At 40.0% G+C, this 19,067-nt stretch overlaps 1 protein-coding gene and 1 long non-coding RNA gene across 4 annotated transcripts in view; one reads left to right on the forward strand and one right to left on the reverse strand.

The window, feature by feature from the left end:
- Positions 1–5,598: 5,598 nt before the first annotated feature.
- LOC147116660 (uncharacterized) lies at positions 5,599–9,915 on the reverse strand. The gene is made up of 2 exons (XR_015078854.1): positions 9,080–9,915; positions 5,599–6,017 (listed from the first exon to the last, which is right to left on the reverse strand). It is a non-coding gene; the product is annotated as an uncharacterized LOC147116660 (long non-coding RNA).
- cdh13 (cadherin 13, H-cadherin (heart)) overlaps positions 7,404–19,067 on the forward strand; it is a 1,232,244-nt gene continuing 1,220,580 nt past the window's right edge. The window contains exon 1 of one of the 3 annotated variants that reach the window (XM_085991762.1): positions 7,404–7,525. In XM_085991762.1, coding sequence (XP_085847888.1) covers positions 7,481–7,525 — 45 coding nt within the window. In that variant the 5' untranslated portion in view covers positions 7,404–7,480. The remainder of the gene's footprint in view (positions 7,526–19,067) is intronic. The other 2 variants (XM_085991760.1, XM_085991761.1) reach the window with 2 other exon arrangements.

Genomic DNA, 19,067 nt, shown 5'->3' on the forward strand with positions numbered 1-19,067 from the left:
GGGTCTTTTTCAGGATAGCAGGCTGTGACTAGAGGTACCACAAGGATCGGTGCTTGGGCCCCAGCTATTCACAATCTATAGCAATGATTTGGATGAGGGGACTAAATGTAACATTTCCAAATTTGCTGATGATACAAAGCTAGGTGGCAGTGTCATTTGCGAAGAGGATGTGAAGAGGCTTCAAGGGGATCTCAACAGGCTCAGTGAGTGGGCGAGAACATGGCAGATGGAATATAATGTGGATAAATGTGAAATTATCCACTTTGGTAGAAAAAACAGAAAGGCAGAGTATTTCCTAAATGGTGAAAGATTGGGGAATGCAGATGCTCAAAGGGACCTGGGTGTCCTTGTACATGAGTCACTGAAAGTGAATGTGCTGGTGCAGCAAGCCATTAGGAAGGCAAATGGTATGCTGGCCTTCATTACAAGAGGGTTTGAGTACAGGAGTAAAGAATTCTTACTCCAATTATATAGGGCCTTGGTGAGACCACACCTGGAATACTGTGTATAATTTTGGTCTCCTTACCTAAGGAAGGATATACTTGCCATAGAGGGAGTGCACCGAAGGTTCACGAGATTGATTCCTGGGATGGCGGGACTGTCGTATGAGAAGAGATTGAGTAAACTAGGCCTGTATTCTCTTGAATTCAGAAGAATGAGAGGGGATCTCATTGAAGCATACAAAATTATTTCAGGGCTTGATAGGATGGATGCTGGGAGAATGTTTCCCTTGGCTGGGGATTCTAGAACCAGGGGCCACAGCCTCAAGATAAAGAGTAGGCCATTCAGGACTGAGATGAGAAGAAATTTCTTCACACAGAGGGTGGTGAATCTTTGGAATTCTCTACCCCAGAGGGCTGTGGAGGCTCAGTCATTGGGTATATTAAAAACAGAAGTCGATAGATTTCTGACTAGTAAGGGCATCAAGGGATATGACGATAGGGCCGGTGAATGGAGTTGAGGCAGAAGATCGGCCATGATCTCATTGAATGGCGGGGCAGGCTCAAAGGGCCAAATGGCCGACTCCTGCTCCTATTTCTTATGTTCTCCTGAGTCAGAGGCAAAAGTGCTACCCACTGAGCCACAGCTGACACAGAATATAAATGAAAGGAAGTTCTATTGCAATTATACAGAGTGCTAGTCAGATCTAATTTATATTATTAGGCTCAGTTTTGGGCTCCCAATCTTGGGAAAGACATCCTGTACTTGGAGAGAGTCCAACAACAATTTACAGGATGAAGGAAGGACAGATTGGGTACATTTGGGATTTATTCTCTGGAGATAAAATTAAGATTGATCTGATCGGGATGTTTAAAATAATTGAAAAGGTAGATGCTTAAAATAAAGAGAATTGTCGAGCAGATAGCAAAAGCCTCTTTCCCCAGTAAGGAATTCCAGAACATCATCATAAGATTAGACTAAACTGGTTAAAAGTGAATCCATGAAAAATGTCTTCACACAAATACTTTTGAGAATATGGGATGCATTGCTTCCGTAGACCATAAATGCAGAATCAATTGACGTGCTTAAAAGGGAGACTGATACTTACTTGGAAGTAAGGGTATTAAGGGATAAGGAGAAAGTACAGGAAATTGGGATTAAAGAGATAGAGCTCCCATGGCTAATAAACTGGTGGAGCAGGCTCAATAGGCTAAATGGTCTCATCTTGTTCCTCAGTCCTCAGCAGAACCTACCCTATTTTGCCAGCTTCTCCCGAGTTAATTTCAGACCTGATCTACAGGCTTTCAATCCATCTTTTTGTTTCTTCCTTGGTTTGCCTCCCACTGTCTTAACTATTCATACGATCATTGTTTCGCCAACATCTTTAATTTCTTCAATTTCTTTAATGCTTATGCCCATTGCTTGACATAAATATCATCTTAGTCATCTAATAATCCCCTGCTTTTCTTTTGAGCAGGTTACAGGTCATTCCATCTATACTTGCTCTCCTGTTTTGATGAAGGATCAACACCCGTAATGTTAACTGATTTGTTCTCCACAGATGCTGCCTGACCTGCGGAGCACTGCCAGCCTTTTCTGTTTTTGTTTCTTACTTCCATTCCCCTGCCCTTTGCACTGATTCTACTAAAATGCTTGTTTATCTTTCATTTGTTTCTGTTCTTGTGAAGGTCTGTAGGCCTGAAACATCAACTTATCTATTCTCCCCACAGACACTGATTGATGCGAGGTGTGTTTCCAGCAATTTCTGTTCTTATATTAGATTTCCAGCATTTGCTAGTTTTTTGCAGTTATTATTCTACCTGTTGGTTTTTGGTTGGCTGTAAATAGGCCAATGGCAGCCGTTTTGGATCCTTGGTCTTGTGTGTGTCAGCTTGGTTCATTTGATAGCACTCAGCCAGTTATAGTTTCAAGCATACCAGGGAATGGATTAACACATGGGCTGACAGGGCCCATGCCTAGGGGTAAGTATGGGGCACCCACCAGGAGGCAGTTTAGTTTAGTTTAAGTGCAATATATGGTGATATTATTTGCTTTATTATTAATATAGTGTGTTCTATTTCTTCATGCATTTTACTACACAAAATAAACTCTAAAACCTGCACATCTGCCAATGCACTTTATTATGATTATGTTTATGTTAATGTATTACAAGCCAAATGTATGTTGAATGTTTAAATGTCTTAATCTAAATGTACACTCTCGGGAGCCGCAAGCCTACATTTCGTTGTACTGCACTTGTGCACTAACAATGACAATAAAAGTTGACTTGATTTTGATTTGATTTGATTTGGAAGAAAGACTTGGATTTATATGACACCTTTCGCAACTTCACAACGTCTCAAAGTGTTTCACAGCCAATTAAGTGGTTTCGAAATGTAATCACTGAAGGAAATGTGGCAGCCAATTTGCGCAGAGTAAGGTCCCACAAACAGCAATGTGATAATGGCCAGATAATCTTTCTTAGTGATGTTGGTTGAGGGGTAAGTGTTAGCCGGGACACTGTGGAGAACTGCCCTGCTCTACTTTGAAATAGCGCCTTGGGATCTTTTACTTCCACCTGAGAGAGCAGACAGGGCCTCAGTTTAATATCTCATCTGAAAGACGGCACCCTCAACAGTGCAGCACTCCCTCAGAACTGGTCTGGAGTGTCAGCCTAGATTTTTGTGTTCTCAAGTCTCTGGAGTGGGACTTGAACCCTCAACCGAGATGGTTTCCTGGATCAGTATGTGGAGGAACCAACCAGGGAACAGGCTATTCTGGATCTGGTACTGTGTAATGAGAAAGGACTAATCAATAATCTTGTGGTAAAGGGGCCTTTAGGGACAAGTGACCATAATATGATTGAATTTTACATTAAGTTTGAGAGTGATGTAGTCTAATCTGAAACTAAGGTCTTCAATCTAAACAGAGGAAGCTACAAGGGTATGAGGGACAAGTTGGCCATGGTAGATTGGGAGACTACACTAAAAGGTATGAAGGTGGACATACAATGGCTAACATTCAAGAAAATAATGCATAATTTGCAACAAACATATATTCCTCTAGGGCATAAACACCCAAAAGGAAAAGTGATCCAACCATGGCTAACAAAAGAAATTAAAGCTAGTATTAAGTCAAAGGAGGAAGCTTATAAAGTTGCCAGAAAAAGCGGTCAGCCTGAGGATTGGGATCTTTTTAGAAATCAGCAAAGGGGGACCAAGAAATTGATAAAGAAAGGAAAATGGAATATGAGCACAAACTAGTGAAAAATATAAAAACGGATTGTAAAAGCTTCTATAGGTATGTGAAAAGGAAAAGACTGGCGAAGGTAAATGTAGGTCCTTTACAGTCAGAGATGGGAGATTTTATAATGGGGAATGAGGAAATGGCAGAGAAATTAAATAAATACTTTGTTTCTATCTTCATGGAGGAAGACACAAAAAACCTCCCAGAAATACAAGAAAACCAAGGGTGTGACAAGAATGAGGAACTTAAAGAAATTATTATTAGTAAAAAAACAGTACTAGCAAAATTAACGGGACTAAAAGTCGATAAATCCCAAGGACCGGATGACTTGCATCTAGGGTTTTGAAAGAGGTGGCCATTGGAATAGTGGACGCATTGGTGGTCATCTTCCAAAATTCTATAGATTCTATAGATAATGGTTCCTGCAGATTGGAGGATAGCAAATGTAACCTCGCTATTTAAGAAAGGAGGGAGAGAGAAAACGGGGAACTACAGACCTGTTAGCTTCACATCAGTAGTTGGGAAAATGCTGGAATCTATTATAAAGGATGCAATAACTGGGCACTTAGAGACTAATAGTAAGATTGGGCAGAGTCAACATGGATTTATGAAAGGGAAATTCTGTTTGACAAACCTATTGGAGCTCTTTGAGGGTGTAACTAGTGGAGTAGATTTCCAGCATTTGCTAGTTTTTTGCAGTTATTGCAAACCTGTAGGTTTTTGGTTAGGCTGTAAATAGACCAATGGCAGCAGTTTTGGATCCTTGGTCTTGTGTGTGTCAGCTTGGTTCATTTGATAGCACTCAGCCAGTTATAGTTTCAAGCATACCAGGGATGGATTAACACATGGGCTGACAGGGCCCGTGCCTAGGGGTAAATATGGGGCACCCGCCAGGAGGCAGTTTAGTTTAAGTGCAATATATGGTGATATTATTTGCTTTATTATTAATATAATGTGCAAACATTTTACTGTCATATTTCTTCATGCATTTTACTCCACATTTGTGTTTGGAAGAAAGAAAGACTTGGATTTATATGACACCTTTTGCAACTTCACAACATCTCAAAGTGTTTCACAGCCAATTAAGTGGTTTCGAAATGTAATCACTGAAGGAAATGTGGCAGCCAATTTGTGCACAGTAAGGTCCCACAAACAGCAATGTGATATTGGCCAGATAATTTGTTTTAGTGATGTTGGTTGAGAGATAAAATGTTAGCCGGAACACTGTGGAGAACTACTCTGCTCTACTTTGAAATAGTGTCTTGGGATCTTTTACTTCCACCTGAGAGAGCAGAGGGGGCCTCGGTTTAACGTCTCATTCGAAAGACGGCAGCTCCGACAGTGCAGCACTCCCTCAGTACTGCACTGAGGTGTCACCCTAGATTTTGCGCTCAAGTCTCTTGAGTGGGACTTGAACCCACGACCTTCTGATTCAGAAGCGTGAGTGCTATCACTGATCCACGGCTGACACAGTTTGAATAGTTCAGGGCGGTTGAGCGGGGGGTGCGGAGGGGCTCTGATTGTTCTAGGTTCCCAGGGCCCCAACAATTCTTACCTGGCTCTGAGCCCCACTCTAGGGCTTGAGATCTTTAATCTATCTGATACCTGTGCGGTACCAAGGGAGTGCCCTATTGGTCTTTGGATGAGATATTAAACTGAGAAACAGTTTTCCTATTTATGTGGTTATGGTGGATAGTGAAGCTCCCTTGGCACTATTGGAGGTAGAGCACGGTGTTTTCTAGCGTCCTGACATTCCTTCCTCAATCTACACTGCTGATAGCAGGTTAAGAACTCATTTGCTGTGCTGAAATTGGCTGGTACATTTTCCTATATAACAGGCACTATACATTTCAAAGTAATTAACTATGTGAAGCTTTTAAATGTTTCTGATTGACTTGATAACACACTATATTAATGCAAGTCTCCTTTTATTGTGTATATAGATGGAACGTTTGGTAATTTTAATACAATTCATCCAACATAATATATTTCTGAAGACAATGATGTACATACTTGTAGCTTACGCCTTTCCGACCTGTAACACTAAAAGTAGATCAAAGCCTGGAGTTTCCTCCGCATTTGCGCCTGGAGACCCACGTATTCCAGTCGCAAACCAATTAAAAGATCACGGAATTTTAGGCATAAGTTACATGCGTAACTGCAATACGTCCACGTCGCCTTGATCTTTTACGGCCGTCCATCAAACCTTCCATCCGAACGAATCGCCACCCACAGAACCGGCCAGGCCCCCAACTCGCAAACATGGGCATCTTCCAATCGCGCATGCTCGGGGGTTCTTTCAACATTGCGACCAGAATTTTCTGGCGCAGCTGGAAACAAGAGTAATTTTGCTGGTGTTTTATTGCAGTTTTTAAACATTTATCCTGACTGAGATCTGCACTGTATTTTCTGTTTCTTCAAATGCATTTTTATGGCATCAGTATAAGTCACATTAAAAATTGAAAAGCTGCCCTTGATTGCAGGCTCCTGAACATGTTGTGCCTAATGTGCAAGAATGATGGTTAAAATAGTTGAAATGTAAATTTCCTACTCTCAAATATACAGTGTGGGTGCGGCTTTCCGTGAGCCCCGATTGTTTCCCGCTGATTCCCACCCATTTTAAGTTCAGATATGTTCCAATGAGATTGGGTGGTTACCCGGGCATAACTTGACATTGGGAAAATGGGCATTGGGCGCATTTTTCCAGACTAACATCTGGATTGCGCCCAAGGAGGAAACTCCAGGCCCAATAATACAACACATGCTTTCCAGCATGACCAAGGAAAATTGTGTAAAGACCGTGAAACATTTTCAACAAAAGGAGGCTTTTCAACAATTGCCATAGTTAAGTATACTACCCAGTCCTTCAAACTGGTAAAAGAAATGAAATGCATTCAGCGCTGATGGAATCACTTCCCTACTCTCTGTTTTCCAGAGTGTAGTGAGCCTCTAGAATAGGTTGCCACCTGGTGTGGTGGGGTGCTGACTCTCTACACTTTCAAGAGGGAGCTGGATCGGTTCTTGACTGGGGCAGAGATCGCTTCATATAGAAGGCAAGCATCTTCATTGATAACACTTGGAGCTTGTGATCTACTGGACTGGTTTCGATTGTCCGAGGGGGTCGGAGAAGAATTTTCCAAAATATCTTCCCCCTTATTGGTCTTTTCTCTGGATGTTTTGCCTCTCCGGGGAGATGACATGGTTGGGTGGGTGTGGTTTTTTTTTGGTGGGTGGGGTATTTAGTCAGGGTGTGGGGGAGGCCTGATGGACCAGCTGCTCTTCTCTTGCTAGTCAATCTCCTGTATCTCATTCTGGTGACTCGGAGTGACAGCATATAATAGAAGTTAGCTGCTGGAAGATTATCTTGGTGAAAGTCGATATCAGCACCAGTTATACCCGATCATAAGAGAAAACAAACTGTAGCCGGCCAGGTATAATAAATGTTATCCCATTTGTAATAGGAATCAAGTTGCAATTACTTAAGGGTGGACATTGCATTTCACAATACATGCCGGTGGCGGGAACCGCATTTCTTCAGCTGCGTGTGTGTTAATATATTCTCTCCCACCCCCCCCGGGATAAATTCTTATACTGCTGCTTTTGTATGGGATCCTCTGAAAAGCCATTGGTTGTAGTCTCAAGTAGCCGCCCAGCGCTTTACTGATGATGCTGCAGATCTATTTGAGAAGTTGGCTGGGTTTCAAGCCAGCCTCAAGCCTCAGCTCTATATAAAAATATGCACTGTGCAATCCAGCGCATGAATGAAACCTACAGGACCTTATAGTCGCCAGACATGGAACACTCAACTCAACTAACGCTGGCTTTCCTTCTTGTTCAGGTAAGAAAGGACGATTCCAATACTTTCCAGTTCATAGGATTCCTTGTTTTTTTTTTAAAAAAAACGTTTAACCTCCATCAGATAGAAATTAAAAACGCGAGACGGAACACCCAAGACTAAACGGGGCAGTGCAGTTGGACTGGATTTCGACACACCGTCAATTTAACGATCAGGGCTGAAGCGTGCTTTCTCTGTCATTCAGCTATCTGTCAGGATTCCGCGACACTTTCCCTTTGAATCCACGAATGTTTAACATGGATGGTCTTGTTCCCCGAGGAAGCTGCCTTTCTGCAGGAGATGGGGAGGGGGGCAGCAAAGTTAAATTACACTTCGGATTTCAACTGTAGCGTTTCTTGCCCTGGAATATTCGACTCCCGATTTTATAATAAACTCCCTTAAAAAGGTGCTTTTTTTTAAAATTTAAAGTTTGCTTTCTTGTGACTGAAAAATTCCCCGTGGATGAAATCATACCACTGGGAAAGTGTAACGGATCCCCTTGGACATTGACTGCTGCTGCTGTCAGTCAAGGAGAGGAACCCTGGAATGTTCCTGGATGAGTGTTAAAAGGAGAGAGAGAGAGAGAGAGAGCATATCTCCGCCCCTGGAAAAAAAATCAAGTGGTGGGATATAGTTAATGTAGGATTACAGATTTGATTTAGTCTGGTAACTAAACTGGGGCTAAATGTTAAAAAAGGCGATCAAGGAGTTAACCAGGAAAACAGCTGCTTATTCTTTTAGTGAACAGAATTTGGGCGCAAAGATGTAGTTTAGTGTTTAAAAATAGAGGAAATAGCAGATTGTGCACGGAGAACACGGACATGAGCTTCAGCGTTTAAATGAATGCGTGACTTTGGCTAAATAAAGAGCACGACTCCCATCTCATTCTACCTTCACTCGTGTTTGTCGCCTCGCAATCTACTTCTGTCTTTTCCTTAAATCGATGACCTCTCCCACTCTCCATCACTTCCTTAATTACATCAATTCCGCCACAGCCGCATATACCACTCGCCTCCCCAAATCTCTTGGGATATATTTATGCAAACGGGAGCGTGTGATCAACAATTGCCTGTTAAAACCCACGACAACTACTTGTTAATTTCCAGCAAAGACAATGCACGTTATTACCTTTTTAATAGAATACCCACTGCAGTATATCAGAACACCCAAAACAGGGCTTATCAACAAAATCCGGACACACCCAGCTTCAGCTCCTCTTTTCTGCAAAGTATGAAGACCAGAATTCGCAAGAACGTTTTCCTTTGCAGACACATTTTGAGCTTACTTGAACCTTTCAGAAGAATTCTGCTTTGCGCTTCACTGTGCTCTTAAACTGGGTGTGTCAGGCAGTGGTAGCAAGGCTTGGGACTCTGCTACACCGAGCCAGAAGCAGTGCTTTTCACCGAGAACTTCAGAAGCTGGCCAACCCTGCGGTACCGGCACAATCTCCAGAAGTCTGGTACATCACGTTCAGTTGGAGTCCCGACTTTCCACCTGTTTATGCTCCGATGAGATCGAATGCAAATTTGCTGAAGGTATCAAACAGGGTAGACTTACTTTCTTACTTCGTGTGAACTTGGGTCACGTGTATTTAAGCGACGAGACTCAATAATTTTAGAAATAAATCAAGTTTACTCAGTTACACAGTTCTCAAGTTCCATCAAGTCCACAGTTCTCAAGTCCACCATTGTGGGAAGGAATAAGACGCAACAATACAATCCTCGCCACCACTGCAGCGCGCAGAGATCTTCCTAAAAACAGTCAGAGTTGAGCAATAATCCATTCGAGAGAAATAAACTTGGTTAAAAATACACTTCCATTTGCTGTCCGAAGGGGGCGCAGCAGATTATTTTGGGAATCTTTTCCTAACCAGTGCATTGGTTCATTCTCGGGTCATCGTCCTAATCAGGCACTGCACGGAAATACGGAACGTTGTCCTTGTATGCATATAATCTTGCACTGGGCCGTAGTTATGGTAAAGCAAAAATAATTAAGGCTTAAGCCAAGTGTTCAGCTCACTTAAAATGTCTTTTGCGATCACTCCCCTAGCATATCAAAAAGTTGCTCCTTGTAACAGTTAAAGAAACGTCTCTTGTATAAAGCTTTACATGATTCAGTTTATATGTTAGAATCTGTTAGGAATGTATCAACAAAGAGTTTAGAGAAATTATGAACCATCTGTTGGAAATTAGGTAGAATCAACACAAATGGTTCGAGAGAGAGGATTTTAAATTCAAACGCTTGCCGTTATATGTTCATGCTTAACACATGCAAATTCGAAACTGCACCTCGCTTGATGGTCTTTCCCCTCTCCCAAGAGGTTCTGTGCTGAGTTATACTCTCTTGAAGTTATTAAAGTTGAATTTAATTAAATTTAGCAAGTTTCCAGCGTTCTGATTAAATGGCTGTGTAAAAGAAAATCAAGATAATTTGTCCCAGGCAACTTACATAGAATTACTTAGAATTTACAGCACAGAAACAAGTCATTCGGCCCAACCAGTCTATACCGGTGTTTATGCTCCACATGAGCCTCCTCCCACACTACTCCATCTCACCCTATCAGCATATTTTTCTATTCCTTTCTCCTTCATGTGCTTATCTAGCTTCCCCTTAAATTAATCTACGCTATTCGCCTGAACTACTCCCTGTGGTAGCAAGTTCCACTTTCTAACCACTTTTTGGGTAAAGACATTTCTCCTGAAGCAAATGATGTAGAAAACATGATTGGAATAGTAGCCAAAATATAATGATTTTTTTTTAAACTCAAAAAGGTAAGTGCTACTCTTGGTTTTCACTTACCAGAAACAGTTGTGAAACATTACCGTCATCTACTTTCACACTATGTTGGGATGATATGTATGGTACCTGATATATTGCTGATATAATGGAATCATACAGCACAGAAAGAGGCTATTTGGTCCATCGTGCCTGCTCTTTGAAAGAGCTAGCCATTATTCCCACTTGCCTGCTCTTTCTCCATAGCCCTGCAAAGTTTACACTTTTATGCTAGAGAGGCGGGGCACACATGCATCAGTTAGATCAGAAGTAGCTCACCGTTTCCATTCATATCTTAGTGACAGACATTAATACTGGCTATGCTGACAATGCTTAGGTCTAACTGACAATGGTACTGCCTGCTACAATATGACTGCAAGATATGATTGGAAGTATTTCAGAAGTAGAACTTACAGCAGGCTCTGTGGATATCTAAAAAAGCAGAGGATTGACAATAAAGTAATCAGAAGGTAACCAGCCAAGGACGAAAGCGTTGTACTAAAGAATGCTGGAGGAACGTTTACTCCATGGACAAGTAATCAGAAACCAGTGGCTTTGATGGTAGATCTACCAAAAGCAGAAGAATATGACCTCAGCCAACCAACTTGCACTCCAAAATGCAGCTCAACATTGGTCCAGCTGTTTCAGCCATATAACTGGGTCCTGTGATACATCGTTAGGTTGGATAAGCTAAATGAGAAGATAATAACTCTGACAACTCCCAAAGTATATTTTTATATATGCAGTTGCACTGAATTGGCTTAATTTTCTCTTTTTATACTTCAATTTCTATCTGAATTGTCTTACCAGCCTTTATTTTGTGAGTAGGCAAAAAGACTGCTGGTCAGTAGCAAAAAAAGGGCAACTGACGAACTTCATTTCATTCGAGACACCAAGCACAATGTGTTTTCTAGCATTTGCTACCTGTTGGAGAGCTAGCATGCACCAAGCAGAAAGCATAACCGTTAATGAATACAACACATGCCATATGTGAGCTGGTCCAGTAAGTCCTAGTCTGTTATATTGCAATATTAAGCTATTATAAATGGGGCAGGCTGATGGAACTAACTACTAGGATTTTTAATGTTAAAGGAAATAAAAACAGTAAATTCCAGTGACTTCTTCTACAAATATATGTCTTATAATGCCAATTTTTTTTGGAATAAGGTATCACTTTTATTCCTAAAAGCAATTTTGTTGAATGTTAATGGAAAACATCAATATACATTCCAGCAACTGAAACCAACAGAGCATAAAGAAAGCTGAAGAATAAAAAATCCTTCAGCTATTGTGGGTAGTACAATATTGATCACTTTTTCCCCTGTTTAAATTGTTTTGAATTTTGGTGTTTGCCAAGATGAGGCAAAGGCACAACCACATACATAGCTCGGGGTGGGGGTTGTTGAGGGTTGGAGAGAGACATCAGGTCAATACTGGGGATTAGAGTTGGTGGGGAAGCAGAGAATATAGCCTATGACAATAAATTGGGTGGGCATGTTCCCCTCAGCCTCCCCCCTGTGGCTGTGCCTATGAGATGAGGAGTGTAAGTGCAGCACAGTGCCGTGCATATCAACTCTCAAGTCCGGTATAACACAGCCAGGTGCAAAGTATGATTCCACCTACATTGTTCCAACTTCCAAGATCTGTGTGCAATGTTTGACAAAATCTTTAATTTGTTTATAAAGAATTGTGTAAAATATTGTTGTACACAGATGAAGCACTCCCCCACCCCCACCCCCATGTTGCCCTATCCTCCGAAGAGTACCTTCTACTGCACAAGTATTAACCTTTTTTCCATTTCCCACTCAAGTCATAGTGACTCTGAATAAGGTTCAAGTTTAGCACCAATTTGGGCTGAATTGTAGGGAGTTCTATGCTGTAGGTCTGTGTTCTCTAAGAATTAGGTTCGGTCTGTCCCAAACCTCTTGACTTGGGAAACTTCCAGTTGGCAAAAGCAAGCAAAGTTAATCTCCTCAGTCTCAATGAATGTTACCCCAAGTCCTTGAGATGAAAGGAGAGTGTGCCAATCTATCATGTCAGTCAGTCCTATGTAAAGTACAGTTTTGAAATAAAATGTTACCTTTTGTGCAATTCGTTTGGAAGCAGTCATCTTTGTGAAAAGGAGCTCTGAGAATACAAACAACCTGTTTAAATGAAAATTGTTGCTCCAAAGTTCCTTTCTTTGTAGTTACCTTAATGTAAGTACAACTTCCACAATCGAGTCTTTTGATATGATATGCAGCAATTGATGAGGATATAACAAATGGCAGTGGATATTTAAAGGGGCATTTCAGACCTCAGTTCATTCGTATTCCAATGGCAACTTGCTGATTCATAGGAATAGATCAGAGTGGGATTGTTTCTTTAGTCATAAAATCTTGATCAGAAATGTAGAGATCATTATTGAAGTAGAAAGAGCAAATTATTTATTTTAAATAAAAGCAATACTGTATTCAGTAAAAGAAAAAAAATCCATGTAACTACCAATTTCTGTGACCCTGTAATGAGCAGTGATTCATTTTTCCATAAATAGATGAAATATAGCTGGCATGAATGTTTGAGTAGACTTTGCATAATAGCTACTTATAAAAGTCATCCTTTCCTAAATAATTCTTTAAGCCAATTTTGCAACCCTCCTATCACTCAATACAAACCTGCCTGAGATCAGTCAATCCCATTAGTTCTTGTGAATTTCTAACCGGACATGTCAGTGTGGATTGGTATTTGTACTCCTACCTTTACTATTTGCTTGATACAAATGACTATATTACTTTAATATTTTGTTCACCAAAGTTAAATCCTATTATGATGGATGCTGTTGCTGTAATAGAAACAATGATCGCTTATCTTGGAGTTTTAATAATGTAAATTTTTACTAATCCTGGATAATATGGAACAATGTTTACTATTATGTTTGGAAGTGACATTCATTTAACAAATAGAAGCCATATCATTGATTATATTTATTTTATCCGTTAATCAAACATTTGAACATTATATATGAGAATTAATTTTTTGTAATTAATTTTTTACTGTGAAATCTGAATTCGTTTCATTGATAAGCACAATTTGCTTTTGCTTAATCTATGTGAAAGATACTAGTATTGAGAAATGGAAATAGAACACGTTCCATTGTTCAGCATTAGCATCAAGCACTGGTTCAGGTTGCAGTGTAAAACTCCCTCTCTTCTGTCACCAACTATATGCATTAATCTCAACTTCAGAAGAGCAGACCATATTTCACCAATGTGACATTTACTATTTCCAGCATCAGCCATGCTTGTGATCTCTGGGGGTACAATTGTTAATTAAAAAAAAAAAAATTCATTCTCAGGATATGGGTGTTACTAGCAAGCCTAGCATATATTGCTCATCCCTAGTTGCCCTCGAGAAGGCGGTGGTAACCCTATACCCAAATTAGGGTTAGTTTTATGCAATGAACCCACTGAGTATGAGTCTGGACAAACTCATTTCAAATGGGACTTCAGTCTTCTCAGTCTGGGCTTGTTTTGAACCAGATCCCAAGAAATGAGAGGACAATGTGAACACACTGCACCACCCAGACCTCCCTGCATTATCTTTTTATTTATACATTATTTTGCAATGCAATGGCTTTGCCTGTTCTGATTTATTATAGAAAGTTGACTCATCAGAATATACAACCTTTCATTTTATTTATTTGTCTGAACTAGTAACAGATTTTGTTAAGCTACATTTCACATTTTACCATGGGTTTTTATTATAAGCATTATCTTTTCAAATAAATGACCTATTGTATTTAAATATTAATAGTCCATTAGACTGTTGATGAGGTTCGTTACAGCTATTGAAAGTAATTTTTTATAACACTTACTTTTAGTTCACTCAAAACTTGCAATTTTTAAATTTACTAGTCCCTTGTGTTTAATTCTGTGAGTGATGGAGATGTAGCTGTTAAATTTGCTGAACAGTAATCCATTATAGATTTAAGTGACTAATGACTGGCCACATGAGATTATTTTTTTAACTGCTGCATGACATAAGATTTAATGATGCTGCATAACAATAGATCGTAGCAGAAAATTATTTGCCTCTTTTTTTGATAATTTACCAGTTTTAAAATTGTTTTCTTCAGTCCCTGCAATACCACTAGTTTCCATGCAGTCTTTCTGCAGTTTGGGAAGCAAGCAGATGGCTTCAGGTCTCAACACAAGTTCTGTTGTGAACACCCTTCGGAGATTCATGTTGTCCCAGGGCAGATCTATTGTAGGGTGGGCTGAAGTATCAATTGTACCCCAAGGTAGGAGCACCACCTACTGGACTGATTGAGAATTGGCAACATGCAAAACTATCTGATTGGTGGATTCTAATGTCAGCCATTAAGGGCACCAAACGTACACAATTCTAATGGAGCAAGAATGCGAGCCATTATATTCACACTAAAAGTCATTTCCGTGATTTTTCATTTTTTAAATCATGTGACAACTGCTCTTAGCATTTATCAGATTTGAATGTATTGCTATTTACTGATATAATTATTGATATTAGTAAATGTGCATCAAGTGCCAAGTTCCTGACTCAAACCCTTGGTAAGTGTAGAATTTTGTAGGAATTATTGTGGATTTGCACCATGCCAAATGGCATCCCAGTATCGCAAGTGATTTTCAGAAAATGGTTATTGAAAATATTCAGAAAATTGCAGACAAAATCTTTGCACACTCCTCCAATTCAAAGATGTGGAATTCTTCTTTCCCTCAGTCTTTCCTTAATTCTTCATGTTTTAAAATCCTAAGCTTGGCATTTTACCTTCTTATTCTTTTTCAATCTTGCTGGTGTCTTGCACCTCTTCGGCTTGATCCTTTTTACCTGGGTTTGTCAATAAATAACAGATCAAAGCAGCAAAAGACCAGTGAGGCTTTAATCTGCACTGATCGAGATATTTCTGTTATATGCAAGTTAGGTAGTAAGCAAATTTCATGTCTGTTATGAACTATTACATAGAGTTTTGTAACATGTTGCTTGCGATATACAGCCTATAATATTCTCAAAAATCAATAATATCATTTTTGTTTAGGTTTCCCCCATTTTCCTTTCCATCCCAAATGGGCTTTCTGCATCAAGACTACCCTTTTCAGTCAGAAGAATAGGATAATTCAGCCAATATCACTCTATGCAGTTCAGGAATTGCGTCCTCCCTGGCCAGTTCTCATCCAGTTTACAGACAAATTTGCAAGAATGGTAATGTCCCCTCCTTGAGGAAGCGACTAAGAGTTCAACCTATTGGGCTACCCTACATTCCATGCAAAATAACTTCTAAAATGTGTGGTATTTAAATAAATCTATATCCACGGATGCCCACTCCCCGTTCATGAACCATACTTCCTGTTGTCATGATTTTTGATCATACCTTTCTGTCGACATTTACCATTGTCCGTTGCTATGTCAATACTTCCCATTCACTTTTTCTAGGTCAACTCATAACTGTCATAATGTAGTTGTAGGCTTTGGTCACTAGGTGACTCCATGGAGCAAGTTTCTGAAGTCTCTTTCTCAAATCCATTACTATCTAGTTGATTAATGCCACTAGCAATGTACTAGTACTTCATAAATTCTTTTATTTAGAGTTTCATGGTGCTCCCAAAAAGGCTAGAATGATGGCCAGGGTAGGAGATTCTGTTTGTTGTTTGGGTCACAACATATTGAGCCAAAGGTACATTTACTCTGCATTTGGCCTGTGCTGTATTTGCCTGGGATTGCTTGAAACTAAGGCTGGGTGTGAAAAGTAGAAATGTGTTTCATTCTTGAACACAGATATTGTTCAACTTGATGAGCACAAATTACCTTTAGAAAACCCCTCAAATTAACAACCCAAATATAGCATCACTAATTCACCGCCTTCTGTTTCCTTCTCTACATTATCTCTTGTTTCTCTAACAACTAGTGACACATTGTATTCCCCATCCAGCTTTGTAATGTCATCTAGCCTTGTCTTTACTCCACTTTGCTGTTTTCTCCAGGAACTCCTTTTCCAGATGACAACCATCCCTGAATTATTCTGCAATCTCACAAAGATATCAAATAACTGTGGCGCCAAAACACGACTCATTCTGCCTTCCACACAAAAGAGACTGCATGCTTCTAAGATCCAAAAATACGCATTAAGTCACACACAAGAAAAATTTTAAGACTGAAATTCCAAACAGCAACTACAACATTTCAGCACATAATCAAGGCTGGCATTACGGTGCAGACAGGGTGCTGCATTGTCAGAAGTGCCATCCTTTGGAAGAGACATTAACCCAAGGCCAATCTGTCTGCTCTACTAGATCAGGTGGTCATAAAATATTCCATAGCACTATTCCAAAAGGAATTGGAAGGTCTACCAGTGTCCTGGCTAACATTCCTCCCTTGACCAATACCATCAAAACAGATTAACTGGTCTTTTATCTCATTGCTATCTGTGGGATCATGCTGTACATAAAATGGCTTCCGTGTTTCTCGCATAACTGTATAATGTAATTCATTCCGTGCCAAGTGCTTTGGGACATTTTTGAGAGCAGACCTATAAAAATGTAAGTTTTTTTTTCTCTATACACTGTAGATTATGGCATGCCAAGTCTATGTTTAAGTTTGTATAAGCATCCAAATCCACATATAAACGTATTTAATGCTTTTGGTTGTATTATTTAGCAAGTTGGAATATGAATATCATTTAAAATACACTGATTTCAAAACTTAGTTACGTTTGATATCTTATTAAGGATTTAATAGTTACATTTTAATGTTATATTTATAGTTTACTTATTTATAAGTGTAGTTTATTAAATCTGCTTTCTATACATGATTTTATTGTGTTTTTGGATTTAAAATATCAGAAATTTTAGGTTCTAAATCTGTCAAGTACTTATTCTCTTTGTTGTAACTGTATTATATAATGACTAATTGTGTTTGTATTTGCAAAATCCTCACTTTTTTTATTTCTGATTCACCATATTCAGACTTGTAAACCTAGATTTACTAAACAGTGGACCAAGCCACTAAACCTTGATGCTTCTAATCAAGATGTACAAACTAGTGAGACCTACCTCCTGGTTCACCATTGAGCCACATCTGGTCTGTACCCACTTCTCAAATTCACATTCACAAATGCCAGTGATGGTTAATTGTAATTCCAACCCCTACTGGTTGAACAACAACAGCTGTGAATGTAGATTTGGTAAACGAGGATCAGATCTGATCTTCTCAGTTTGTAACCCCGGGGTAGAACTCATTAATTAGTAACCCTAACGTTACAGGAGGGCAAATTAATCTTTTTTCTCACTGATCAAGAATGAACAAGAGAGGAATATGTGTTAAAATAATTCATAGGTATATTATTTTGAGATTTGTTTTAAAATATGAATCTTCCAGCAGTTTATGCCACCCATGAACCTGAGTTGGATTTTACTCAAATCTGAGTTACTTTCTACCTGGATTGATTTTTGGAGCACATAATTTATTCCATGTACATTAAAGGTTAGATTTAGATAGATGTTCACTGATTGTTGGTGTAATGAGGCATTTTCCACTTAAGGAAATCCCATGTTCCAAATTTGTTCCTGATTTAGAACTACAATGCATGAAAAGCCGTGGGAATTCAAGGTGAAATGGATCAGAAATTGGCTGAAGGAAAGGAAACGGTGGTTACTTGTTAGGGGTCTGATGTCCGGGTGGAGGAGAGTACTCAATTGAGTGACTCTGGGATTGTTGTTGAACCCACACTATTTCCAATTACTTTGATTTTGAAGCTTAATGCAAATTAGTCAAACTCTCAGGAAGTAATAAACTGGAGGTGGGGAAATTGAGTCTAATGAGGTATCTGTTGTGTTGGTACCTTTCTACCTAGACACAATTAGAACTCAGAACCCAGAGATTCAAACATGAAGTGCTTTATTCAGGAAGGAAAGGAAAGTTCCGAACAAAGAGAGCTAAACTTAACCAAGACAACACCCAACCATGTATCTGCTGTGACAGCGCCACCACAGGTGGGAGGAGAACACACAATACATAACATATTCCTCCCCTCTTAAATGAAAGGTCCACATTATTCCTCAACAGGTAAGTTACTTTCAATGCACTCAACTAACCAAGGGTAGAGGTAGACTGCCTCAAACCCTGACTTTACCCTGGGGTTTATTCTGCCCCAGTCTTGTGGGTCACTAAGCCTACAGATCCAAGTGTCTTGGAGGCTGCCGCTCTCTGACAGGATACCGGCGGTCATCGCTGGCTTCCACAGCAGTAGGCATTGACACAGGCCTAGATAGAGAAGGTGCCTGTGTCAGTCGAAAGTCAGGAGTTTGCACAGGTGGAACAGTCTCTATGACTTCCTGTGTTGGAGAAGAGTACTGTGGCAAAGGATGCTGGTTTGCGGTATCATCTGGAAACAGTTCAGGCCAACCAGCCGTTGGAGCCTCTGTGGTTGTCTCTGCTCCTAGCAACAGTTGATCTGTGTGTCTTCTCCAGACGACGTCCTCAGCAGCCTCAACCGTGTAAGACACAGGGCCCGTCTGCGCGATCACCATAGCAGGAACCCATTTCGGTCCAGTGTTGTAGTTTCGAGCTAGGACATGCTCTCCAGGGTGAAACCGTCTCTCCTTGGCTCTTTTCTCTCTCTTTTCAACTTGAGCTTGTTGTTGACAATGGACAACCTGTTCTGTCCTTGGAGGTTTGAGTAAGTCAAAACTTGTCCGCAACTATCTCTTCATCATGAGCGAAGCGGGGGAAGTTTTGGTTGTGGCATGCGGCTTGTTCC

Source organism: Somniosus microcephalus, chromosome 6, assembly GCF_052327205.1.
Source record: "Somniosus microcephalus isolate GS21.2 chromosome 6, FLI_Smic_1.0, whole genome shotgun sequence".
In the NCBI taxonomy this organism is placed as follows: Eukaryota; Metazoa; Chordata; class Chondrichthyes; order Squaliformes; family Somniosidae; genus Somniosus; species Somniosus microcephalus.